Raw genomic sequence first — 27,167 nt, 5'->3', positions numbered from 1 at the left:
CTCCCCGTTGTTTACATTCCCCATGTAGGGAGCATTCAGAAGTATTGAAGGTGGGCTGGATTTACATACCAATGATATCATGATACTTACATATGAATGTGCCACAACATATTCATATGTAAATCCGGAGTCTGAAAACAGACTAATGAACTAAGAGAACACTAAGGAAAGGCTAGGCAGAGGCAGAGACTGAGCTAGCTTCCCTGTGATAGTGGGACAAAACCTGGGACATAGGTTTAGAGGGATAAAAAAAGCTGGACTGTCCCAGCAAATCTTGGGACAGTTGGCGAGTAGGTACAGTATATGGCCTCCTCGGGCCCCACCACCCCTGTCTAATCACATACAACTTCAAGGCATCCCAAGCCTCTTATTTAAAGGATTTGTGTTTTTCCATGTCATGCTTTAAGCCTCAGAAAAAGGATCCTCTCCTTGCAGTATTGTTTAAAAAAAACAAAAACATTTTGGCATTAGATCATGTCCCTTATGGCAGTGCCCAGCTTCTTATGCCTTATTTTGCAATAACTTGCCTATTAGCTCTTACAAAATGGCTAAAATTGACTAAAAAGATTTGCCCCTTTATAACTTAGTTGGAATTCACACAAAAATGTGGGTACTCCAAGTTTCTAACAGGGTTTGCCTAACTGTCTGCAAATCGATCCAAGGCAGATTCATTTCACTATCCAAAACCATTTTCATAGTAAAAAATAGGATTTTTGCTTGCACATGATTGGATGATTGCAATGAACATAACTTCACTTAATTCGCTAAGTTGTAATGTGCACTTTACATAGGGAACATGCTCTATCAAGCTAATTGTATATGTCCAGTGGAGAAGGGGGCACACAATTGCAGAGTAGTAAAGGCTGTAAAGTTATCTGATATTTTACAGACATGTACACACACTCATACACATGTGATGTAAACTTTCCATGGCAGTGTTATTATCATAATGCCTTATCCATGGTCCACTGAAGAATCTGATAACTGCAACAGTTAAACGTGTGTTGGTGATTAGATATAACCTAATTATAGTTACAAGGTTTTAAAAACACTTAACAGTAGTAATAAATAATATCCAAGTAGAGGCATTCAGAAACATAGGGCCTCATACAGAAAGCAGTGGTTTGGCCTTACCCTGGCCATACTGCAGCTTAAAAAAAAAAAAGAAGCATTTTGCACATTTATAAAGTACAGCAATATGTTTTATGAAGGCTCATTGCGCTCTCCTGGCTTCAGGAGTGCAATAAAAATGAATAGGAATTACAAAGAATAAAAAGCAGGGAGAAAAGCCTGGTCAAATGACTTATCAAAGGCATAAGACTGGCTCTACCTTGGCTTTCTGGGTGCCATAAGTTTGATACTGCAGCCTGCATTTTATGATTGGACTGTAAAATGCAGGCCATGGTATTGCGTAAGACTGCTTATAATGGTGAGCAGAGCGCAATATCTTTTCTCCATTATAAATGAACCCCAAAGTGTTACTTGGATGGGGTATAAACCACTTCAACATGTGTTTTAAAGCTGTATATTTAATGTGGCATGCTAAAGAAAGGGAGTACAGCTGGCTTACTATGTAGATTAAAGTCATGAGAGGCATAAAACATCTGGTCAATGTCCTAATAAATCATGTCAGAATGTTTCTAGAAAGAACTGGCAGTATACAGATAAGATGCATGATATTAGTCATTCACTGTAGTTTGGCCATGGACAAGTGGATCTCCCCTGAGAATGATGGCTGATGAAAAATATGTCCGCCCATGTCTTCGAGTCACGTCAAACTTCTGGGAGTGATGAGGAGCACATCCGACTCTTAGAAAATCCTCATACTCCTTAGAAGTTAAAGTGACACTAAACCCAGGAGTTAAATCTTAAAAATGCATTCAAGCAACTTAGCAAAAATGTATCTTATTTGTGTATCACTCCGCTGTAGATCCTCAAATCATCTCTGAATTGGTGCTGACACTGTCCTTCCTTCTGTAGGGTGGCTACTTTTGTTCTTCAAGGTCTCTGTGTGTGTTGTAAAGTAGCCACCACTCCAATCTCGCTCCCGTGATGGATTACAATCTCATGTTTAGTTTATTCATTTGTAGTGAAGTTATAGTCCATCACGGGAGTGATCGCTAGTTTGTTACAAAGTAGCCACAGCATTTTTTCAGCTAGTGGGATAACAATCTTAGCGCCAGCAGTCTAAGAATGATCATTACAGGGGTTATTTAACTCCACAGTTAACCCTTTTACAAGCCAAATTGCACCACTTTGTTTTAACAGAAATCCGCATTGTTCACAGCATCTGACCTTTAAGAAATGCCTGTGGCACTTGACAGGCAGGAATATAACATTAAAATATAGTAACTTTCTCCACAGAGGTAAGGATTCTTTATTTTAGAGTATTTAGATAATATGCTTAACAATTTTTATTAGTGTTTACATAAAACTTAAGAGAAAAACAGTGAAAGAAAATATTCACACAAAAATTACAAAATACACAATAAACACCAGGAAAATAAACACGATTAAAAGTGAAAAAGTAGTTAAGAAAGTTTACTCGGTGGTTAGTTTCTGTACAAAGTCAGATTAATTTCAGAATAAGCCTAATACTGACTGGCCCTCAGAAATGACTGTTAGCATACTGGTATGGCTCCGGTGGAAATAAAGAGCCTTGAGCTGCAGATGCAGCACTACTTCGCCCAGTGAGCCAACTCCCGTCCAATCAAAAAAGCTGAGGGAAGTGATGTAGGAGTGCTAAAGTGTTTCATTATGCTTTAGAAGACATTCCCTCAATGTCAATTATATGAACCATATCTATATTTCCAAATGACCATGTTTTACAGTCCGACAAGCAAAAACAGGAGAGAAGAAGAAGGGCAGCAGGGAATTAAGCCTGGGATCTGGAGAGCAGGGAAGAAGTGATAGATCGAGAAAGCTGCACAGGGAATGCTGTGTGTGCTGTGCAGAGCAGGGGAGTTAGACACTAGGGAAGATAAATCTGTGGTCTGTGGCCAAGAAACAGAGCGTGTGCAAAAACTTTGAACTCCATTGAGTGAGCCAGAGGATGCACGTGGGGACAAGACATGGGTGCAGGCTTGAGAGGCGAGCCCTAGAGTGTGCTGTGACCTTTCATCTCAGAGGACAACTACGCAGCATTGGTAGTGAGAGAACCTTTAGCTGCCCCTTATTTGTAATGAACTTGTTTGCTGCCATTGGAGCTTTATTGCCTCTACTTGAACCTGCCCAGGACACTTTGGGAGCATTCCTTCCATAGTTAGTGGAGTTCAAGTGCTTTGTGGGTGAGCACTCCAATTTGAGATTAGGAGCCCCACTGCTGGCAGGCTGTATATTTGATTCTTCACTGGCCAGTGGTTTAGGTAGGACCTAAGAACAGTAGGTCGTACTTTTTATGGTAATCCCTGGCGTTCTCTTTTAGAGTTATTTCCTGCAGTGCCTATTTCATAGCTGTCAGCTTAGCCTGGTCTTTCTACTCTCATCCAACCAGTGCATTTGGCAAGGCCTTTCCCAAGTGAAAAGAGGGAGTGAAAAGTGAAAAGTCTTAACTTTGCTTGTTTCAGTGTTTGATATTAAGTTAACCCTGTTATTGCTGTAACTGTTTAAACAGAAATTCCCTTACAGAGCTTATTTTTGCTCTAATAAACCTACTTTATCACTTCTGGTGTGTCAGGACCTATAAAATGCAGCAGCTCCTTAGGGAGTTTTTGCTACACCTGAAAAACATGGAAGCAAGAGACCACATCTCACAAGATAATATAATCTGGGAAATGAAGTCTTTATTATGGTTCGTACTTTAGAGGGTAAATTTATAGAAAATTGGCAGGGCCCATTTGGGACGAGAAAGAAAATCAGTTATGTCAACTAATAGGTATACCAGCCCAGAAAGAGAAAGCACATCCAAAAATAGCATCTTAATCTAATTATACCCCGGAAGTATTGTAAGGCTCCTTTAGTAAAAAGTGATCAGGAGGTGAGAGAGTTCTTGCAGTAAAATAAAGAGCCATTTCAGAAGAAGTACAAAAAATGTTAGTCCTTGGTAGACATGTGCATTCAGATTCGGATGAACCTGCAAATTAACGAAATTCAATTGATTCGGCCGTTCGTCCGAATCCGAAATAACGAATTTACTACATGCACAATATACAATATAGTTTTCGTATATTCGGGGATACATAAATTCATTTTCAGAATGTGCAGCGGCCATATCGGCTGCGGGCGTGTTCTGCGCATGCCTACCGCCATCTGGGAGGCGGAGCGCATTATGGTGGCATCACGTGCTGAACGAGGGGGTGGCCATATCGTCCGCCAGCGCGTTCTACGCATGCGAGCTGCCATCTTGGAGTATATCTTAGTAGACACCAAGATGGTGGCACCCGAACATGCGGGCACCATCGTCTTGGTGTATGCTAAGATACACTCCAAGATGACAGCTCACATGCGCAGAACGTGCCGGCTGCCGCTCGTTCTGCAGTTTCAGTGTGCGGTTTTGGACTCTGAGGCTTGTTGCCCCCGAATCTGAAACATCACTAATTTTTTTGCTGTGCACATGTCTAGTCCTTGGGGTTTTAGAGGGATCTAAAAGCAAGTGGTCAAATCCCATAGTACTCATCCCTAAGTCAAATGGCAGGCTGGGTTTCAGCAGTGACTTCAGAAAACTATACAAAATATCCAAATTTGATGCTTATTGATGCTTATCCACCTGGGTGGATGAGTTGATAGAAAGGTTGTGTCCCATGACGTACATTACCACCTCTTTCTTACTAAAGGGTAAAAACAGGGCAAAGGAAAAGACAGCTTTTGATTTTTATTGCCTGACCTAATTCTGAAGTATGATGGACTGCATTCTTGAGCTCCACAAAACATGCTTTGGCATATGTAGATGATGTTGTCAATTTAAGTCTTAACTAGGATTTTCACCTAGAGAAAGTCCAGGCAGTTTTAGATTCCATTCGTAAGCTGGATTAACAGCAAGTCCAATAGGCTTGGAAGAAGCCCAGTAGTTGAGTTGCAGCATTGCTCTGGCGGGGGAAGGGGGGGTCAAAATGATCCAAAAATTCTAGTGGTCTAATATCCTAGAGCCAAGTGAATGTCTCTGTATATAATATAACCCAGGGTTTTTTTATTAAACATATTCACATTTCTAATGGTTGTTCACTGGGACAAAAGAGAATTACTATAAGAAATACAAAGTAATGACCATTGCATTAGGAAGAATCAATGGTGGTAGCAGATCACCTCGGACTACCTAAACTGCAAGTATCATCTTAATACCTTCAGCTGTTTCCATTGTGAACTGTGACTCTGCTAATTGCCTAAACCCATTTGCTTCCAATTCAGTCTGTCTACCCAAACATATTAAAGTAATATGCTTCATAAATAGAACCTTGTCTCCATATATATATATCAGTTTGTGTTTGCCAAGGAACTCTTTAAAGAGAACCAATCTAGCCTTACTAACCGAAGCTGAGATCCATACCAGCCCTTAAAGCCGCACCTGAGCGTAACAGATGGCCCCTTCCTGTTCCAACATGACTGCGCACCAGTGCACAAAGCAAGGTCCATAAAGACATGGATGAGCGAATTTGGGGTGGAGGAACTTGACTGGCCGGCACAGAGTCCTGACCTCAACCCGATAGAACACCTTTGGGATGAATTGGAGCGGAGACTGCGAGCCAGGCCTTCTCATCCAACATCAGTACCTGACCTCACAAATGCGCTTCTGGAAGAATGGTCAAACATTCCCATAGACACACTCCTATACCTTGTGGACGCCTTCCCAGAAGAGTTGAAGCTGTTATAGCTGCAAAGGGTGGGCCAACTCAATATTGAACCCTACGGACTAAGACTGGGATGCCATTAAAGTTCATGTGCGTGTAAAGGTAGGTGTCCCAATACTTCTGGCAATATAGTGTATAATCTTGTGGGAACCTTAGAGATTTTTTACATACTGTATGTCGCTAGCTACTGTATCTAGCAAACAGATAGCAATACAAATGAATGACCAGCCTTCAAAAACTGAACAAATGCTTCCATTTTCTTTATTTTAAAACACTTTAGCAAACAATTGAGAGTACTACTAAAACAACAGTGAACATATTTATATTGGCAAGCAGTGCAGAATAAAAAACAATGTGGTCTGTAACCATTGCTGAAAATATATCACTTATACAGAGACTCTGTAACACAGACTTCTGTCAAATCTTCAGTAGATGGGCCTGAGCAACTACTAGACCAAGTCCACAGCGGCTGCCTCTGAACCAATACCACACAGGTTAACATTACGCTTCATCTTGATATAACCATTGTCTCCCCAATCATCTCCCCAGCTATAGAAAGAAAAGAAAGGTGAAACAATTGTGAAACGTTTGCCATTGGTTTAACTGAACTGACAGTCAATTAAAGGAAGATGACTATAGAAGTAAAAAGAAAGTCTTCTAGGTCAATATGTTACTCATGATGTGTGCAATCATCTAATACAGTCACATAACTCCACCTTCCTTACTTATTTTAATTTTGTTGAGTTTAGCAGTGAAATTACAATGGGTTAGAATTTGGCTCCAGGAGCAGTAGGTGTTAAAATCAGGTAAAAAGGAAAATGTCTGCTAAATGTCTAACATTATTTTCTCCTCAACTGCAAAGTACACCTCAATACAAATCCCAACCCTACCAAAAGCACTGTGTACATGTTTTTTTTTTTTTTTTTGCATCAGAACTGCTTTTATATCCCTTCAATTCAATGGGACTGCAAAATCAAAAACTTTTGAAACTGATGTTAAATGTAAACAAAATGCACCGGAAAGCCTTTAGGGCCCTTATTTAATGCACTTGGGTTCCCTGCTCAGCCTACTTGATGTATTCATGAGTTTGTGTTCACTTAATTTTTCATATATTGTACACTCTGAGAATACGGCAGGAATAGTGACACTCAATGGACGTATAGTTGAAAGTGAGTGGGTTGGGGAGATCTGGCTATAAATTGTGTAAGATATAGGGATTTTTTTAAATAACTGCAACCCCCCATAACATACCAGTTTGTGGTGAACTGAACCTCATAGAACTTGTGCTCTGAATGATTTCTCATTGGCATTGCCCTTTATCAGATATTTAGAAGTTAGCACTCCCAGAATGTCTATAATTGTCCATCATGGAGTCCTACAGACATGCTAAATGCAAAAAGGAATGCTTGTGTTCTACTTTCCAACTGGTGGACACTTCTTTTAAGATATTAGGCTGCTTCTCTAAATTTTTGATGACCACTGACATTACAGAGAAAACTATTCCTTCTGTGTACACTTGTACACCATGTGCTCGTAAGTGGCAATAACCGGAGTTCTCAAGCTACAAAATAGTGAAGCTTAAATACCTCTGTAGAATTTACCCCTCCCAAATTTTAGGCAATATGAAATGAAAATGTTTGGTGATTAAGATGCATACCTGTTCTTTACTATCCAGTAATCTACATTCTCTTCCTCCTCTTCAACATATTCTGTGCCATATCCTACTATAATCACTGCATGATTGAGCTCTTCACTACATTCTCCTAAGAAAACACCTGAAATAAATTGAAAGAGTGAGCAGAAAATCACTTGTTTAAGTTCATTCCTTCATGTTCATAGACAGACCACATTACTGAGACTTCTGATGATGTTTTCTGTTATCATTCTATTGTTAACTGAAACTACTAGTCAGAGGAAGTTTTTCCATCATGATGTTATGCTACAGTTTTGCCCCAGCAGAGCTCAAAGATCTACACATTTGGAATTCCAAGACCACATAGATTTGGGGGTCCATCTTATCCCATATGTGGTGGACATCTCTGTAGGGTTTGTAGTCACAAGATCAGCTCTCTGGATTAATTGATGTGGCAGTCCCCAGATAAACCCCAGTCACAGTGAGTCTCAAAGAGGTATGTACAGTGCCATGCCTGGTGCAAAAATTGTGACTGTCCTCCAGACCAAGAATGTTGTGTGCACGTAAGTTTTAGCAAAGCCTCTGTCAGGTATAGAGGTCATGGTGGATTCCTCCTAAAGATACCCACAGACAGCAGATGATGTGGAGATGTGCAGGTACAATGCAACACTCAAAAGATCATTCTCTGAAAGCACATTTTGATGATCCACTTGAACATTTTTATATCAGTGGAGGGGGGAAGAGGTAGAGTAGGAGGATATCCACATGGCCTGGAGAAAGTTACAATAACTGGTCTGAGAAAAGCGTCTTATCCCATGGATTGTTCCCTCAAGAATAGAAATCCACATTGCCAATGTACGAATATTTAATCATATAGATCTAGATCCACACATATTCAGTCATTTCCTGAGCTAATTGGTATAGACCCAGTTGGACGATGATAATTATATAACATCATGCATCTGTCTCTAGGAGTCATGCCTGTAGTTGTCAGAGTCTTGCTATGCCTCATGGGATTTCTAGTTCCACTATAGCTGTAGGGCCAAAGTTTGCCTACCCTTGGTATAGAGAATGTTAACTTTGATTGTTCACTTAATGAGTGAATAAGGTGAATCTGTGTTCACTTCACTCATTCAATCATGTGCAAGCAAAAATCAATTTTTGTATGCCTTGCACGTAATTGTGTGTTCAAAATGAGCACATCTTCACCTTATTTACTAAGCTAAGTGAACATACACTTTGCAAACTGAACATTTACTTTGCTAAGTGAGCAGCCACTACTCCTTTCGTAAATCAACCCGAATGTATTAGGGTCTGTAGTGTATACCTTACTTTTTACGAAGATAGAAAATAAGAAAAAAGGGATCCTGAGACAAAAAATAATATTTCAGGGGTTCTCTTCCCAAATATTTTAAATGGCAGGCGCCCCCTGTATACCTTACTTTTGTCTGTTGTAACTTACCATGTTCGTACAGCTGAAAATCCTCACTTGCATCAAGTGAAACTGCTATAGGTCCATCTAGTGCCACAGATGTTGCCATGTTGTCTTCTCCAAACATGTTGTAGTACTTGCTCACGTTAAATGTTAACGAATTTGCCGGTTTGTAGAAGCATGCTGCTTGCTAGGTGAGATAACATAGAAAATATGGGAAAACAAAGTAAGTGACCATAACTTGTGCTTTTGTGATTTTTAGAATAATACAATTTATTCCCACCGAACATCATCCTGCTATGTCTTTTTGTAGAGTTTCTGAACAAAGCACTTTTTGCATTTCCCTGGAGCATGGGGTATGAAGGGCTGTGTGTAATGAGATTCTTCACAGACTCCTTCAGAGAATTTCTCTCACTGGAGAGATTTACCCTCACTTCCTGTCAGGTAAGTAAATGATGAAAAATCCCTCCAACAGGCAAACAGGCAAAAACAAAAACACATTCATTATAGGAAAAGGAAGAAATACAGGCACAAATGTTCTTAAACCTTGCAGCGGGGCTACCCCTGCACTAGGGACGAAAATGCAATAGATATACTCACCTGAACATCGGATCCAGCTGGTCCATCCAGCCTCTCTCCGCCCTGGCGGTCTAAGGTCCTGTGAGTCATCACATCCAATACAATGTATAGAACGTGAGGACGCCGAGTGACAAACCGGCGGAGGAGGAGACAGTTGAGCATTTCTTTTTTATTTTACAACCTAGATGAAAACGAGCACTTACCCCACTGCAAAGGTAAGATAATTTCTGCCCGGAGTTCTTCTTTAAACTGTAGCAAAGTTTTCATTGATGTCTGTCCCTTCTTCTGCTGGTAACAATTGCCTTCCCCCATTTCTTATACAGATGTCACAGGAACACAAAGTGAGGGAAAACCTCCCCAATGGGGTCATTACAGCAATACAAATCTGACAGCAATTTTTAATGTTTCCCCACCCCATACAAAACAAAAAAAAAAAAAAAGATTGGTGTTTACAAGTTTGGTGCAAATTATGCAAAAAGAACCTATAAAAAACAAAGCACTCTGAAGGAGCCTACCTTATCTGCGTACTCATAGTCTGTAGCCTTCATCATACCATTGCGTGTAACATAGTCCATGGCATGTGCCGGATCTCCTCCACAGCAACCATCATTTGTGTTATCACAGTCCACAAGCTGCTGCTCACTTAGTTCAACAAGCTCACTGGTCTTAATGCAGTTTCGAGCCTCAACCACACCCACCTGAAATCACACAATGTGAAATACAGTGTTAAGCTACATTTTTGGAACGGTTTCTTTATAGTAATGTGAGAAAAAAATGTTAGGTACTGCAGAAATAAAACACGGACCACACAAGCCAATTGTGTTATAAATGTCATAGGTATTACCTATAGAAGTATTGAGGGTTGCATATGTGCCCTCTCTGTGCGTGGTCCAATAAAAGGAAATAATACCTGTGTAGAAGGATGTGGTAAGCACCTTCCGATTGTTGTAGGTGACCATTATCCTACATTATCTTCATAATTATCTCTCGGCATGCTATCAGGATTCTAGAAATAATTGATTGTTCCCTTGGCTGTGGGAAGAAGGAAGGAAAGCCTTCGCTGCCCATGGGATGTGTCCATCCTTTAGCTGAATCAGAGATTACAGCAAATCCTGGCTGCATTCACATTGAGGACAAGAAAATGGCTGAACACCCATCTTTTTAACTGACATATTTACCCATCTTTAAAGGCTAAAAATACCTATACCCTACCATATTTAGGGTGTGACATGAAACATGGTCAGATCGCAGACCCCCCCTGCCCACTTACCTGAATCTTAGGGTTCTTCTTCCCGCAAGCTTGTTTTCCCTTTTAAATTTGGTGAGGCTACGCAAAATGCGTGGCTACGAAAACCGTGAGGCTACACCCACACAGCCACGCCAAATTTAAAAAGGAAACAAGCCTGCAGGGAGAAGAAACCCATGATTCAGGTAAGTGCGTGAGGGGGGTGGGGGTATGCAATATGACCTTGTTTCATGTTAGACCATAACAGGAAGTGAATTCCCATCTTGCTGTGATGTCATTGGACTTGTGGTCCATTGACGCTTCCTCCATGTTACTGCATGTCCATACCTCGGTACAGACATGGATGGGAGGTAGAGGCTGCAGGAGCCAGAGCATAGCACCTGTGATCTACTGATCGCAGTTGCAATGCTTTACTGGCTCCTGTGCAAAAAAAATATAAATGGACATTTTTTCTTTCATGAAGATCTGTGAACTTTTTTTTTTGCAAAAGGTGGAACTTCCCTCTAAATATCTCACCAGCCGTTATTTTAGGTTTGGTTAGAATGGTAAAACTTGTCTTAAGGTGCCCATACACCTATCAATTTTCATTCAAAAATGTACACAAATGGTCTTTCGATTGATAATCGATGAGTTGATGGGACACCCACGGTTTTAATCACTGTACTCCTGGCCGAATTTCCTCGTTCGGTCAGGCTGCAAAACCTTTTTCGAATTGAACACAAATCGGTGGATTAGTGGCGTTTTTGTACGAAGAAAATTGCAGCAATAACATTGCACATGCGCAAACGAAAATCCGTTCTGGATTTTGGTGAGTTATTATTCACCAAAATTTTGGTGAGTTTTTATTTCTAACGATGGATTTTGGTAAGTTATTATTTCTAACAAATGATTATCGAAATCGGCATTGGTCTGTGCACTATGGGGTATTTGAGATAGAATCAAAAGAGGGTTCTTGGCAGCAATGAAAATTTCCAATCAAAAATACATAGGTGTATGGCCAGCTTTAGGGTTAGAACTTCTATCAGACTCAGTCTGTGCCTCTATTGTTGAGATTTACTCCCCCTCTTCAGATTCAGTACTGGAGACACAATGGCACACAAGGTGTCACTGTGACAGGAAGTGAGAAAATATTCACTGTGAGTGCAGGAAAAAGAACTTGAGGGGGGTTCTAACCCTTCCCCACTCTACTTCAAAGGGAGGTTTTATTGCTGTTTCTTTTTTTTTCAAACTGAGACTTTTAGGGGGTTATTCACAAAATGTGAAGAGTTTGGAGAAGGCAGGAGAAGTGAACAATTTAGGAAAACATAGCTGAACTGGAAAGTGAGCTGAATTGGAGAATGTTTCCAATTTAATCAGCTATGTTGTCATAGATTGTTCACTTGTCCTGCCTTCTCCAAACTCTTCACCCTTTTGTGAATAACACCCTTAATCTTCCCAACACACAGACATTCTCTAACCCTTTCCCCTTTCATCCAAAGGTAAAAAAAAAATATTTACTGGAGTTTGGGTTTGAGCTGAAGCTCACGAGTTGCTGATATGCTGGCATGCTGTCTACATGTAGTGGTATGGGCTTCCTGTGTCTTTTTAGCACTCTGTCGGCCCCCAAGTGGAGCCACAGATTTAGTCATTCCTTTTTGCTATGGCAGGGACTGAAGTGTGTGTCAATATAATGGTCTATAGTGGAGAGGTAAACTGTACAGAATGTAGATGTGTCTTCTACCATTTTATGCATTGCTATATAGTTTCAGGAGTACTTTAATTACCGTTGCAAATGCCCAGCAGGATCCACACAAGCCTTGATTTTTAACATGGGTAACACACTTTGAGTCTCTCCAGTCAACTGATTCTGGTGTATCTACGCTTTTAGAATAAGCCCGCACAGGAAAGTTTGTCGGCATGATGCCTCTTTTCCCTTTCGGAGAAAGGCAGCTCCTGGATCTACGTTCCCGTGATGTCTGGAGGGAGGAAATCGAAGAGTAACTTTTATAGTTGTATTAATTCATAATCTGTAGACAGAACAAAATTGTGCTTTTATTAGAGTGTTAAAATGTTATATATATAACAATATCATTTATATAACTCTATATAATAAGTCCATGACTGAGCACACTTAAGTTATTATTATGAACCATGTAATTAGCATTCCTCTGCATTTTCCACAGTTCCATTTTCATCTGCAGCTAGCAATGATGTTGCTTTCCAGCAACCATGGCAACAGTACAGGCATCTCATCCCAGTTGTATAATGGGCTTTCTTCTAAAAAATCTGCACAGAGCTTGAGATCAAATTTCAGAAGTATGCAGAAAAAACTAAGAGAGCTAAGGGAATGCCAGGGACGCAGCTTTTATCTTATTATGTCACTCAGCCTGATCTTTACAGCTGGTAGAGCCTCCCTTTTAGCTTTTGGTTGGAGAAGGTTACTAGCTCAGAACTGTCTGTCTATAAAGGCAGATTTCAACCTGCTATGAAGTTTGCATAAATTCTTGCAATCTATATTTACCATAATAAAATGGAGCTTCCCTTTAAGAACTGTGGACATTAGTTTGGTTAAACCTTATAGAGAGTACCTACCTGACTCCTAGACATACACTGAATTAGAGAAACTGTAAAACGCAGTCACCGTGCAGTACTGCTAAACAAACAGCGATATGAGTCTACATACAGGTGAAACTCGAATAATTAGAATATCGTGCAAAAGTAATTGCAGTAAGTGCTGCAAAAGGGGCCCAAACCAAGTACTGAGCACACATGCACGCTTGTACTTTTCAGAGGTCCGATATTGTTCTATGTACAATCCTTGTTTTATTGATTGCATGTAATAATCTACTTTTTTGAGGTTGTGGATTTGGGGTTCTTGGGGTTTTCATGAGCTGTAAGCCACAATGATCGCAATTATGACAAATCACGGCTTGAATTATCTTGCTTTGCATGTAATGAGTCTATCTCATATATTAGTTTCACCTTTTAAGTTGCATTAGGGAAATAAATTAACTTTGCACGATATTCTAATTATTCGAGTTTCACCTGTATATGAGGACCATATGACTGCCCTTAAGTACATATATATTTACACAAATACATAGAAGAAGGATTGTTAAAATATGAACAATCATTAATAGGATTAGTTAAACTGAACAAATGACATTCACATCTAACAAAATAATATATACACACATAATATTCACACATAAACATAAAACACAGTAACAAGACCATTACTCCCCTTTAAAACTGAACTCCAGAAATATATAAAAGACACATATAAAAGCAGCTCTGTAATCATTAATACATTATTCAATTATATTTCAATTACAAGCAGTACTGTACTTGAATTTCAGCCTAATGTACAGTATGCACAGCAGTGCTGGGGAAAGGGGGGGGGGTGAACCGCACAAGGAGCCAGTTACAGCATTGCAAGCAGCATGCTAATTGGAGGAGAGAGCCAGCTGACAAAGGCCTCATTCACACTGGGTGTACACATCGGTGCAGCATGCAGGCCAGTAAACAGCCAGTCCCAGAATGGACAGATGCTGCATGTGATTACATGCAGCAGTCTGTTCTTCCCTATGGGAGGATGCGACTGTACATTGCTATACGGACACGCGAACTGCACATCCATGCACATCTATACGCGCACGGGTGACACAAAACAGCTGCGTCCTCCCATAGGGAAGAACGGGTTGCTGCGCGCAATCACACACAGCACCTGTCCCTTCCCGGGATCGACTGTTTACGGACGTGCATGCCGCACGGACATGTACACCCAGTGTGAATGAGGCCAAAGAGATGGGCTTATCTGTGTGCTGCTTCTCTTTTCACTGTTCATTTACAGGGTGGGGGTAGGAAAGGTTCCTGTTAGTGAAAGTGAAACTATAGCAGAGTATGGTCAGGACGAGACAGGGCTGTGTTGTACAGCAGAGCTCTGTAAATATTAGGACTGGATGGACAGAAATACAAAGTGCACCCCATGGAAATTGTTGATGTTTTCAACATATTTGAACATGGGAAACAATGCAGGACTTTGGTGCAATCTATAATCCTCTATTTCTTCTTTAGTTCTTGTAAGGGCAGAAAGAAATGGGAAATATCTCCAGAATGCGAGCAGAGACAGAAATAAAAATCCTAGCTGACACGTTAAAGAGGAACTTCATCCTTATCTTAAAAATGGCAACAAAAACACCTTAGGAAATGTTTGGTAATGACAATCTGCAAACAGATACTTATAGATAATTACAGGCTTTTATTCTTTACATACCTTATTTTTCTTTTCTCCCCATGCTTCCCATGGTGGCCATTTTTACTAAGGGCAGATTAATCCATCTCCCTTTGCTTCCTGGAAATCTGGCACATGTGACTAGACCATATGTGACAGTGCAGATCATCTCTGGGGAAAAATGCCTTTCGCTGTGATCTCATGAGATTGTGCAGTTTACAGATGAGATTTCCCAGGAAGACACTGGTGATGTAACCTTCCCAGGATGCATGTGTGCTGTTAGGGTTACATCACCACTCAACCAGGAAGTGGAAAACTGTAATAGCAAGGTAAAAGCAAAAAAATGTTTCACTAATAAATGTTAGATGACTTCATATCAGCATGCAGAACTGTATGCTGAGGTAATTGTTACTGAAAGGGGGTAAAGGTCTGTCTAATAGAGAAAAAAGGTGTTTGGTACCCTGGAGCTCCGATATACTTAAAGGTCTGTCTCCCCACATTGGTTGGATTAAGGCTTTAAACATATGTGACCATGTGACATTGGCTACCTTCAGTTCTGCCCATTATTTCCTCGTAAAAGTGTACTGTAAAACACAGATACACTGCTCCACCCCATATGTCACCCCATCCATCATCACCTGCACTTAAATCCACCTTCTCGGGATTTCTGTGATATCAGAGATCGCAGCACCCACCCCACAAGTGTCCCCACCGGCAATGATTTATTGTAAGGTCATCTTGTCCAAAGACTGGTAACAACTAACTACTACTACTGATTGGACAGATGACCTTTCAATAGATAATTGGTGGAGGAATTCCAGCCCCCGACTGAATTCTTCTTTTACACAAACATCCCTACAAACCAGCCACAGGGTATTTACTAGTTCTTTGCATTTCTTTTTTTATCATGATGAAGCAGAAATGTTTAATCTTACCATATCTGCAAACTTGTTCATTCCCATTCTGTACTTGGTGAGACGCTGTTCAAACTTTTGATTGTGCTCCTGTACTTTATGCCACGTTGCTTCCCAGGCCATTCTCCGAAATGATTCATCATGTGAAGTAACATAGTGCTTTCCTGCAAATAGTTATAACACTAGAAAGCTCAGGATTCCAGATTGTAAAAGCAACATAATTGGATATACTGTACTGCACTAGAAACCTTCCGCCTCACATCATCGTGACTATGAAGCCTATCTCTACATGGCCAAATTGTCTGAAAAGATTCATTACTTGCTTTTATTGGACTATATATGGCCAATCTCAAAAAAGCCTTAGCATACCTCTAACCCATTGACGGTGCCCTTTTTCAGAGAGGACCTATTACATATACTAGATTTTGCTATGCAGTATTGAATCCTCTTGAATCCTCCATGTTGTGTGGTTAAAGCCTTATTGTGGTTTTAAATTACACTAAACTCAGGAGTTAAAACTTAAAATTGCATTCAAGTACCTTAACTAGTAACAAAAATGTATCTTATTTGTGTATCACTCAGCTGTAGATCCTCAAATCATCTCTGAATTGGTGCCGACACTGTCCTTCCTTCTGGAGGGTGGTTACTTTTGTTCCCCATGGTCCCTGTGTGTGTTCTAAAGTAGCCACTGCTCTAAGCTCGCTCCTGTGATAGACTACAAGGTCAATACAAATTAGTAAACTAAACGTGAGATTTTAGTCCATCACAGAAGTGAGCTTGGAGCGGTGGCTACTTTACAACACACAGGGACCATGGGGAACAAAAGTAGCCCCCCTCCAGAAGGAAGGACAGTGTGAGTATGAATTCAGAGATGATTTGAAGATCTACAGCTGAGTGATACACAAATAAGATACATTTGTGTTAATAGTTAAGATTTAACTCCTTCAATGCTTTTTTAAGATTTAAAGTAGTATTAAGGTCTGGGCATTTTTTACCTTAATGCATTCTCTGCATTAAGGTTAAAAATGGCCCTGCACTTTTTTTCTACCCCAGTCTCCCCCACACTTACCTGTCAGCTGCACTCGTCTCCGCCGCCGGTCTCGAATCGATCCTCAGTTCCCCGAACTTCCGGGTTGCGGGGGGAGGATACTGATGGCAGGGGAGCCATAGGCTCCTTCTGTCATCAATCAAAGAGGGAAGGGGCGTGGCCTGCCACAGGGCTGTGTGTGTCTATGGACGCACACAGCCGCTGCGGGCACAAGCGCGCATGGGTGCCTCCATTAGAATGATGCAGGGGGCGGGGGGAAGAGCATTGCGGGGACCCACTAGAAAACGAGGAATGAAGAACTTTTAAAGAAAAAAGCAACAGCCTTCAGCAAAGGAGGGTCTCCTTAAACGAGAAATGTAAAAAAAAAATTGGCTTTAACCTCCCTGGCGGTATTCCCGAGTCTTGCTCGGGGTTAATTTTCCATACCAGGAGCAGTTCTCTTGAGTATAGCGTCACTTTAATGCAAAGGTCTGATATGCTCGGCTTAGTTACATTTACTGCAACATAAACAACATTTCATGGAGAGCTGTAGTTTTGACTAATCAGGGGGCATCGGACCACTTCAGGTAGACTGCTGCTTTCAGACATGGAGTAGCAGTCTTGATCTGCAGGATGCTGCCAGTGAACTGGATTTTGTCCTGGCACTAGAGCTAAATTAAAAGAAAACAGAAGTCTTTAAAAGTTGGTTTTTTTTTCTGCACCTTTCATTTGTCTAAATAGTTTTGCATACAATTACCATTAGGTGATGGTGTTTCTCTGGACAAAACTTTGTCATTGGGAGCAGTAAGAACCAAGTTGTCAGAGTGTTGTCTTCTGGCTCTTTCTTGTCCCGTTTGAAAGATATTACCTCACTTCCTGTGCCAGTGACAAAGTTGGTACTAGAATAGGAGATGAGGGTAAATCTCTCTAACAGGGATGCCCTGGCAATAAAAAAAAACTTATTAATAATGAGAGAAAGGCTAGAATCTCAATTGACTTTTAATGCTCTCCATATTCTCCCTCTAGATTTCTGCTCACTTTCTAGTGATAAGGACAGGCCGTAAAGAGAAATATGCTCAACAGAACAAAGACAGCAAAAACGTTTTTCTGGTTCCCTAGTCTTACTAATAGTTTTATATTCTACCTAAACCTAGGAATTTTGGTTTTCAAAAAAAAAAATCAGATTTAGAGTATTTCTAGGCAAAACATTGTTTTCCCCTTAGTTTTGAATAGAGTGGAGAAGGGTTAGGCCCAATGTCAAGATTTTATTGCACATTTATTTTATGTAAAGGGAAATCCAAAATGTTAGAGTTGTCAACAGAACATCAGCTAAGGGGGGACTTCCAATGGTGACAACTTTTCCCTGTAACAGCTGTCTAAGAGGGGAATTCCCCTCACTTTGAGAGATTTCTTCTAATTTCCGGTTAAATCCCTGGGGCAGGAAGTGAAGGGAAATTATCCTAATGGTACACAGACAGCAAAAGAAAAAAACTGGCAAGGGTTTTACCTTTTTATGCTCTATATAAAACAAAAAAAGTCTGTACAAACAAAGACTTCTTCTCACACTGTTCTAGTTGCTAACTTTTTTCTAAATACTTTCTAGACTTATGTTTCTCCAACTCAGGCTAGTGCTCTTTTTAAACAAAGTTGCCTATATTTTAGATACTTTACCGTGTTTGGTTTTCCAGGCTTCCCATTCTTGGTCAAGCGAGTGTGAACAAGACGCACAAATAATGACAGCGGACAAAACCAGGAGATACTTATCCAAATGCATCCTAAATGTAAAATGTGTACAGGCAAATTAGAACCAACATTCTTCATATATGTTGTTTTCTTATCACATCACATCACATGGTAATAGGCTGCCATAGCAGGCTCCTGCTGAAAATACTAGATGCCTGCTCTATATAGCTGTGTTTCAGTTATGGTCCTGGAACAAGCATGCTGTGAATGAGTGTCAGAGCTACTACTACTACTAGCACATGCACAATAAAATATATGTAATGGAACATCTATGAAACCAGTAAAACATATGCACTGTATTCTCTTTTACTAGAAAAAACATTTTTTGCTAGTATTTTAAAATGTATCCAAAGCCATACCTATTGATTTCCTTTCTTGGATAGAGTAGGGAAGGGTTTGAACCTTGTCAGGTTCATATTGCAATTTTTGTCTTTACTCTGAGATTCATTCTCTCTAGACATGTGCGATTCGTTTCGTTACGAATCGAAATTCATACGAATTTTGCTGAAATTCCGAATTTCGGAGCATCCGAAATCCGAATGGCAGTTTCCGAATTATATCCGAAATACGAAATTCCGTTAACGAATTTCGGATCCGAATTTCTTTGTTCTCTATGTGTCCTGGTAACCATTGCCAATGGAACAGAAAGTGATGGAAAGTCCAAAATGATATAGTTGTCACCACAACAGAAGGTGAGGAAAAAAGTTCAAATTGGCACATTGTACATTTTGTATAAAAGGAAGTTAAAAAAGAACTATGGCCAACTACCGACAATACTGTCTAGATCAGGGGTGCCCATTAGGTAGAGCGTGATCTACCAGTAGCTCTCAAAGCTGATGCAGGTAGATCACGAAGGGTGTGAATGGTGGCTCTTTATTCCATTTTGGTATATTTATTTAGCTGTGCACACATGATTACCTATTAGCCTGAGTCTGCTGAGCCAAGCTCCCTGAAACCTTTCTGGTGGATACTGGTGGTGGAAGTGCTGTGTATTACATCAAAAAATATTAGTTTACACGGCCTGTTGCACTACACTGTTTGCAAAATACAACAAGGTGAGACAGGGGAGAGAGCGGGGAGAGACAGACAGGAGAGAGAGGAAAGATAGCCAGGGGAGACAGTGGGGAGAGACAGACAGTAGAGAGAGCGGGGAGAGACAGACAGGAGAGAGAGTGGGGAGAGACAGCCAGGAGAGAGAGAGAGGAGAGACAGCCAGGGGAGAGAGCAAGGAGAGACAGCCAAGAGAGCGAAGAGAGACAGCCAGGAGAGAAGATGAGGAATGACAGCCAGAAGAGCGAGGAGAGACAGCCAGGAGAGAGAGCGGGGGAGGTCTTTTTTTTAATTGGTAGATCTCATCATTTGAAAAGTAGATCTCAACACAAAAAATTGTGGGCACCCCTGGTCTAGATCCACCCCGCTGGCTGATTAACAGCTGGCTCTGCCTCTCTAGAGAGTCAGCGCTGGAGGATCAGAGAGGGGAGGGGGGAATCCCTGTGGGGAGCGGTGACTGACAGTTACTTTCTGCAGAGAGAGGATCGGGAAGTCAGCGATCGGTGGCATGTGTTTTGTGAATAGAGCCGACCTGTGACAGCTTCAGTGTCACAGGTCGGCTTAAATTATGGGGATGGGTGTTTTTCCCTCACCCCATAATTCTCCTTTAAAGAAAAGCTCCCAAGAGGGATACTCCCAGGTAGGCAAGCTCGGCACTCGGTATGGAACTACAAGTCCCATGAGGCATTGCAAGACTGACAGCCACAGGCATGGCTCCCAGAGGCAGAGGCTTGAAGGGATTTGTAGTATCACATCAGATGGAGTGCCGAGGTTTCCTACCCCTGCCTTACCATATCTAAAAAAGATGAACAATAACTTGTGGGATAAAGATATACGTTAGCAATTCTTAGGGGTCTATTCACGAAGCTGCCGAAGGATCTAGCCGTAGCTTCGGCCGATCCTTCGGCTAGCTTCGTCCCCAGGACCCCTTTGGTTCAGTAGAACCGAAGGGGTGCTGTACGGGCTATTCACAATAGCCTGTATAGCTCCCGAACCTGGCCGAGCGCCTCAGTCGAGCCAAACGCATATGCATCGGCTCGGCTGAGCCATGCTGAAAGCCGAAGCTGGCCGAGCGGCCGGCCGACAACCTGCTTTTGACAGCTGGGCGGAGCCAGCCGCGATCTTACGGCTGGCTCCGGCCACTTGCAGAGAGATCAGCGTCCCTGGTTACCTGCTAACCAGGGACACTGATTTCCAAACAGCTAAGGATTTCATGGCCGCCAAGGAGAGAAACACTGCTGTGTCTTTCTTTTTCTTTATTCTGACACGGAGCGATGTCAGAATAGAGAAAAAAAAGAAAAAAATTTCCCATTGAAAGACATTACTACATTACTATTGGCTATTTCAATTTGCAATAGCCAATAGTAAACTAGCATTGTACCCGCCCTCTGCTGCAGTTCTCCATCAGGTCCATCAGCAGAGGGCGGGTACAATGCTAGTTTACTATTGGCTATTGCAAATTGATATAGCCAATAGTAATGTAGCAATGTATTTCAATGGGAAAAATCTTTTTTTTTCTTTTCTCTATTCTGACATCGCTCCGTGTCAGAATAAAGAAAAAGAAAGACACAGCAGTGTTTCTCTCCTGGGCGGCCGGGAGGCTCCCAGAGCGCCCAGGAGAGGTTTTTTTTTTTTGACGGCAGCAGAGCCGCCGGACAATAGGAAACTATTGGGCGGAGCTAGCTGTCACTGCTAGCGCCGCACAATCGTTTTCTATTTACTTTTTTTTATCTTTTTAACTCTTTTTCTGCTTGCTCGGTACCTCTGAGGGACAGAGCAGAACAGCCGAGCCGAATGACGCTCAGCGGCATTCGGCTATTCACTCACTGCTGTTCGGCATCTATGAGAATAGACCGAACAGCAGTGAGTAGCCTGCCGGAGGTTCGGCTCAGCCGCTCCAGATGTTGGATCGGCTGAGTTGAACTCCTTCTGCACTTCGGGTCGGCCGAACAAAAGCCATGTGAAGCAAGCCGATGTACAGCTGATTACGTACCAGCCTGAAGTGAATAGCCGAACAGTGTCACTCAGTGTTCGGCTCACTTCACTTCAGCTCGGTCATTCACTCGGCTGCCTACGGCAGCTTAGTGAATAGACCCCTTAATGTTTGTTACTATGATGACAATACATGATAATATCCTGTATTTTAGAAAATGTTTAACCCTTTTTAAACAATACATCTCTAGAATTCAAAGCCCTAAAGGGTAGATTTACTAAAGGCAAAAATAGGTTGTTCACAAGTGAATTTCCAGTTTGCAAGTGGATTTTCCCTTAGCTTAGTGAATGTGGTGACTATTCACTTTGCAAAGAATACCCATTCTGGAAAATAAACTAAAACAGTATTTTTTCTTGCATTGGATGATGGAAGTCAGCAGAGATTCTCCTTATTCACTAAGCTTAGTAAACATTCCCTATAACCCCCCCTATAAATGTATCTAGTTATTTGAAGCATAATAGCTGTAAACCAGCTGTAAAACCTCAGCACTCCAGCTGTTGTGGATCTAGTCCCATGAGGCATTGCTAGACTCCAACAGGCAAAGGCATGACTCCCAGAGGGACATGATGGGATTTGTAGTTTCAGCACAGCTGGAGAGCCGAGGTTGCCTACCCCTGTTGTAAACATTCATGTATCATATGCCTTGTAAAGTTGACTCATTTTGGCTATTTTTCCAAGAACCCTAAACCTAGAAAGACCTGAGTATTTTTTTTAGCACATGCACAATAAAAGATACCTTTTGTTTAAGTAAAATGTTGATTCCTAATTAGCCCCAGGCATTTTCCAGCATAGTAGAAACATCTATGTAATCACTTCAGTGTGCATTTCTTGTACCTAAATTCTGATTATGGCTATTTTTACATTGCACAACATCTAATAATTGCTACTAACCATTCAGTAGCCAATGCTCTCCATAACAATATTACAATTGATTTAAAAGCATAGTAAATATTGATTTAGATCCGTTTCTTGATAATGATAAGAAAGGTTATTTTTCTGCTCTGGCTGTATGGATTACATAAATGCATTTGTTAATGATTTTTAAATTAAATATCATGAGAGTATGCTACTTACCTGAATGACTTAAATGAAGCAATGAGCTCTGGCATCGATGCCCGACCCCTATCTATATATGCACTTTACATTTTCCATGACAGTGTTATCATCATTGTCACTCAAGCTATCTTGCAACGGTCCACTAAAGACTCTGATAAGTGGCACCAGTTGGATAGCTAATCTTTGGAAAGATATTTAATTAACTATCAGTAAGAAGGAGAAAATACAGTCACAACACAAAATAATGTGTGTTAAATGTAATCATTATTGAAATATTCATTGTCATGGTTACAAATATTGGCAACACTGCATTTCTGTCAGATAATGCACCACTTCGCACAGAAAATTGTTGCAATTACAAATGTTTAGGCATTTTCATTTTTATTTCTTTTGTTTGTATTGGTATGACACAAAAAAGTGGAGAAAAAAAGGCCAAATCTTATACAATCCTCGCAAAATTCCAAAAATGGACTGGACAAAATTATTGGCACCTTCTACATTTGCAAGAAATAATTGCATTCCAAGTTTGTGATGCTCCTGTAATTTGTACTTAAACTCACCTGTATCAATTAACAGGTGCTGACAATAAAGAAATCAGACCGGCATCCAGTTCAGATGGTGAAAAACATTTTTCAAAAATTTTACTCAACCTTTCTGTTGTGTGTCTCTGTGTGCCACAAAGAGCATGGAGAAGAGAAAGATCAGCAAAGAATTGTCTGAGGATTTGAGAACAAAAATTGTGGAAAAGCATGGACAATCTCAAGGTTGCAAGTCCATCTTCAGAGATCTTAATGTTTCTGTGTCCACTGTGCGCAACATTGTCAAAAAGTTTACAGCCCATGTCTGTGCTCTGCAGGGACCCAGAGATGTTACATAGCCGTTGGAAAGTCATTTAGAGTTTATTTAGTAATTTATAGACATTAATAATTTTTTGGAACAATCATGGCATACACATGCATGCTGATGAAATGCAGTATATTGGCTTAATCAATAGCTCACATTACAATGGGCATATTCTTCCACAAGGATGTCCTGCATCTGTAAATTCGGATGGCTGTTGTTGTGTACCTACTAACAAGTTGTGTACTACAAGTGATACATATTCTACACTTCTGAGAACCACGAGTACTGGAAAAAAAAAATACAGTAAATGTGAATGTCTCACAGAATAGGCCATATGATGTTGATGAATGAATTATTTTAATAAAGATTTTTAATACAGTACTATCATTTTGGGAAGAAATGTCCTCTTATTTTACTCAAGTAATGGACCAAGATTTACCATCTGAGAAAGCTAATGTTATTTTACATTCTCCAGTTCTCCAATCCAATAAAGATGTGTATAAATGCTCTTTTACCCTCTTAGTGGCTGGCTTATGGACCATTGCCAATAATTGAATTTCTCCATCTCTAAAGCTGCCCCAGATCCATGTCATACTGGATTCTTTAACATTAAGAGAAAGATATCTCAATTTGTGGAAAAAACCTTACCCACATTTTATATTAAATAGGATTACTGGATTCAGTACAAAAATTCTCTCAGTCAAGTACTGTTTTTGTTTTATAGCCGAACACTATTTCCAATATATACAGATAAACTATACAATGTTGGCTTAGGCATACTTTATCAATAGCAGTTTTGCTTTAAAGGTAGTTGGGGAGAGTGCCCATCAGAGGGAAAATTAAAAATTATTGTATGGTTAAATATAGCAGCTCGAAGAAATAAGGAGGCTTATAAATTACATTTAGGATCAAGATCCACTGTCACACAATATAGAGAAACACTGCAGAAACACCAGTCTGATAAGATAACTATAATTGTTATATATCCTTGAGTCTAAGCAATCTTAAAAGGATATATTTTACAAGTTATAATTTAGAAGCCCTTGATAACGTTGACTTTTTTTTTACCCTAATTACTAATTCTAAAGGTGCCCATACAACTATCAATTTGTGTTGGGAAGTTGTCCACGAATGACAACGAGACAAAAGTTGAACTTTTTGGAAGGTGTGTGTCCCATTACATCTGGCGTAAGAGTAACACCACATTTCAGAAAAAGAACATCATACCAACAGTAAAATATGGTGGTGGTAGTGTGATGGTCTGGGGCTGTTTTGCTGCTTCAGGACCTGGAAGACTTGCTGTGATAAATGGAACCATGAATTCTGCTGTCTACTAAAAAATCCTGAAGGATAATGTGCAGCCATCTGTTCATGACCTCAAGCTGAAGTGAAGTTGGGTTCTGCAGCAGGACAATGATCCAAAACACACTAGCAAGTCCACCTTCTTAATGGCTGAAAACCCCCAAAATGAAGACTTTGGAGTGGCCTAGTCAAAGTCCTGACCTGAATCCTATTGAGATGCTGTGGCATGACCTTAAAAAGGCGGTTCATGCTCGAAAACCTTCCAATGTGGCTGAATTCTGCAATTCTGCAAAGATGAGTGGACCAAAATTCCTGCACAGCACTGTAACAGACTCATTGAAAGTTATAACAAACGCTTGATTGGAGTTCTTGCTGCTAAGGATGGCCCAACCAGTTATTAGGCTTAGGGGGCAAACACTTTCTCACATAGGGCCATGTGGGTTTGGATTTTGTTTTACCTTAATAATAAACACCTTCCTTTAAAAACTGCATGTTGTGTTTACTTGTGTTATCTTTGACTAATATTTAAATTTGTTTGATGATCTGAAACATTAAAGTGTGACAAACGTGCAAAACAATGAAAAATCAGGAAGGGGGCCAACACTTTTTCACACAACTGTATAAACTAGACTCAAATATTAATAATGAAAATGTGCCACGCTACAAATCTATAATATCATGCAAATATTATAAAAATATTAAGTGGTAATCTTGAATTGCACAAAAGTGATAGATACTGCATCTACAAAGTGCCAACGTCCCCAATTGTGCCATGTCTTTCTTCTGACCTGACCTGCTCCAGTGTCTTTTGAGCATCCGTCCTGTCTGTTGAGGAGTTGGCAGATTCTGAATTACCCCCTTCAAGGAGTTTCACTTGCCATCTGAAAACCTGTTTTGTGCTATAGTCATTTTTGTCTCTAATGTATTTCTTATTTTTGTGTAAGTAGGGTGGAGCTGGGAAGCACAGAGCATGGCAGGTAGCGTTGCAGTCTGGGCTAACAATTACGAATCTTCTGGTGTGCTGTTTGCTTTTATGGGTATGCAGTAAGACCTTGATGTTGAGGTCTAAATAGAAGGTGAGCAGCACTTTGAAAGATGATTGTGGTATAAGAGATTTCTGCACTGGTGAGCTGGACTGCATAGTATCTGGATACACTATTTATTTAGAAAGGATCTTTGTTTGTGGACTAGTAGTTGTCTGCATATATATTATAGGATTGGCACAATTGGCACTTTGTGCATGCATTAGCTATCACTTTTGTACAATTTAAGATTACTACTTTATATATTATTTATATCTTTTGTATGATATTTATAGATTTGTAGCGTGGCACATTTTGATTATTAACTTTTTTTTTACCCTGTTGATCTTTCCCTAGTAAAAAAAACACTTTGGACTCTTTTACCTGTTGTGGTGCCCCTATTATCTTCAATTGGATTTAACCAAGGCCTACTCTTTAGTTTGGGGGTCTTTTGTTGATGTTTTTGGCTTGTCATGCAATTTAAAGCTGATTTGTAGTTACCCCAATTACGTGGTCATGAGCATGGCCAGGGGAACTGGGGGAGTAGAGCCATGAGGCTGCTGCTGCTACTACTACTACTACAGGTGGGCAGGGGTGCTGTGAGGGAGGGCAGAGCTGCACATTGAGTGTTGTGCTGGTAAGGGATAGCGCAGCAAAGCTGCCCTGAGCCTGGTGAGAAGGAGGGCTACTGAGTGGTCCAAGAGACTGCTATGTGTCCCAAGCTGTGCATAGGAATAAGCTGTATAAGCTGCCCTATACTTCTTTGCTACTGTAGCAAAGAAGTATAGGGCAGAACCACAGTGAATGGTGTCCAGAGCTGCATACTCCAGAGGAAAGAGATACTGGTTCCAGGGAGCTGCCGCAGAAGAGTACTACAGGGCAGAATTACAAACATATGGAGAGCCTGAGCCGTGGAGAAACGGGGAGCTCCAGAGACAAAGCATGCCTCTAATCTAGCTAACGCTGGTTTAAAAGGGGAGCCAGTTTGTGTGGCATGGACTCTCACTTGACCTACAGGGAACTGCCTGAGAACAGGATTGAATCTGTGGTGAGAGGCCTCTTGGCCATATGAGTTTTACAACATTTTGCTGACACCCTGATTGAGCATCCCTACAAGAGATCCAGGGTCCCAATGTTGGCAGACTGTTTATAGACCCCACTGACCAGTGTATTAGCTAGGGCCTTAAAATTACAAATTACCCATATAATTGGCCCATAATACCTGTTTACAATTGTGCTGGTCCTCATTGATAATAGAGCTTGTATTGTAATTGCTATTTTCAAAATTTTCCCTGCAGGTCTTATATATATATATATTTTTATTCAACCTG

General features: G+C 40.7%; 1 protein-coding gene across 1 annotated transcript; it reads right to left on the bottom strand.

Moving 5' to 3' along the window:
• Positions 1-6,121: 6,121 nt before the first annotated feature.
• Positions 6,122-22,714, bottom strand: LOC108792702 (zingipain-2-like). The gene is made up of 8 exons (XM_018563533.1): positions 22,688-22,714; positions 18,499-18,602; positions 15,822-15,964; positions 12,437-12,628; positions 9,943-10,125; positions 8,879-9,038; positions 7,441-7,558; positions 6,122-6,332 (listed from the first exon to the last, which is right to left on the bottom strand). The coding sequence occupies exons 2-8, from the start codon at positions 18,599-18,601 to the stop codon at positions 6,233-6,235; spliced, it is 999 nt and encodes a 332-aa protein (XP_018419035.1). The 5' UTR covers position 18,602; positions 22,688-22,714; the 3' UTR covers positions 6,122-6,232.
• Positions 22,715-27,167: the final 4,453 nt, after the last annotated feature.

Source organism: Nanorana parkeri, unplaced genomic scaffold (assembly GCF_000935625.1).
Source record: "Nanorana parkeri isolate BGI_ZX_2015 unplaced genomic scaffold, ASM93562v1 scaffold672, whole genome shotgun sequence".
Lineage (NCBI taxonomy): Eukaryota > Metazoa > Chordata > Amphibia > Anura > Dicroglossidae > Nanorana > Nanorana parkeri.
The sequence above is the reverse complement of the archived record's forward strand: the minus strand, read 5'-3'. Positions and strand labels throughout refer to the sequence as shown.

Excerpts from the sequence above, each read along its gene's own strand:
- LOC108792702 (XM_018563533.1), bottom strand. The coding sequence starts at position 18,601 with ATGCATTTGGATAAGTATCTCCTGGTTTTGTCCGCTGTCATTATTTGT. Across the intron at positions 9,039-9,942 it reads ACTATGAGTACGCAGATAAG|CAAGCAGCATGCTTCTACAA; the intron begins GTAGGCTCCTTC and ends TATCTCACCTAG. Across the intron at positions 6,333-7,440 it reads TACTGGATAGTAAAGAACAG|CTGGGGAGATGATTGGGGAG; the intron begins GTATGCATCTTA and ends TTCTTTCTATAG.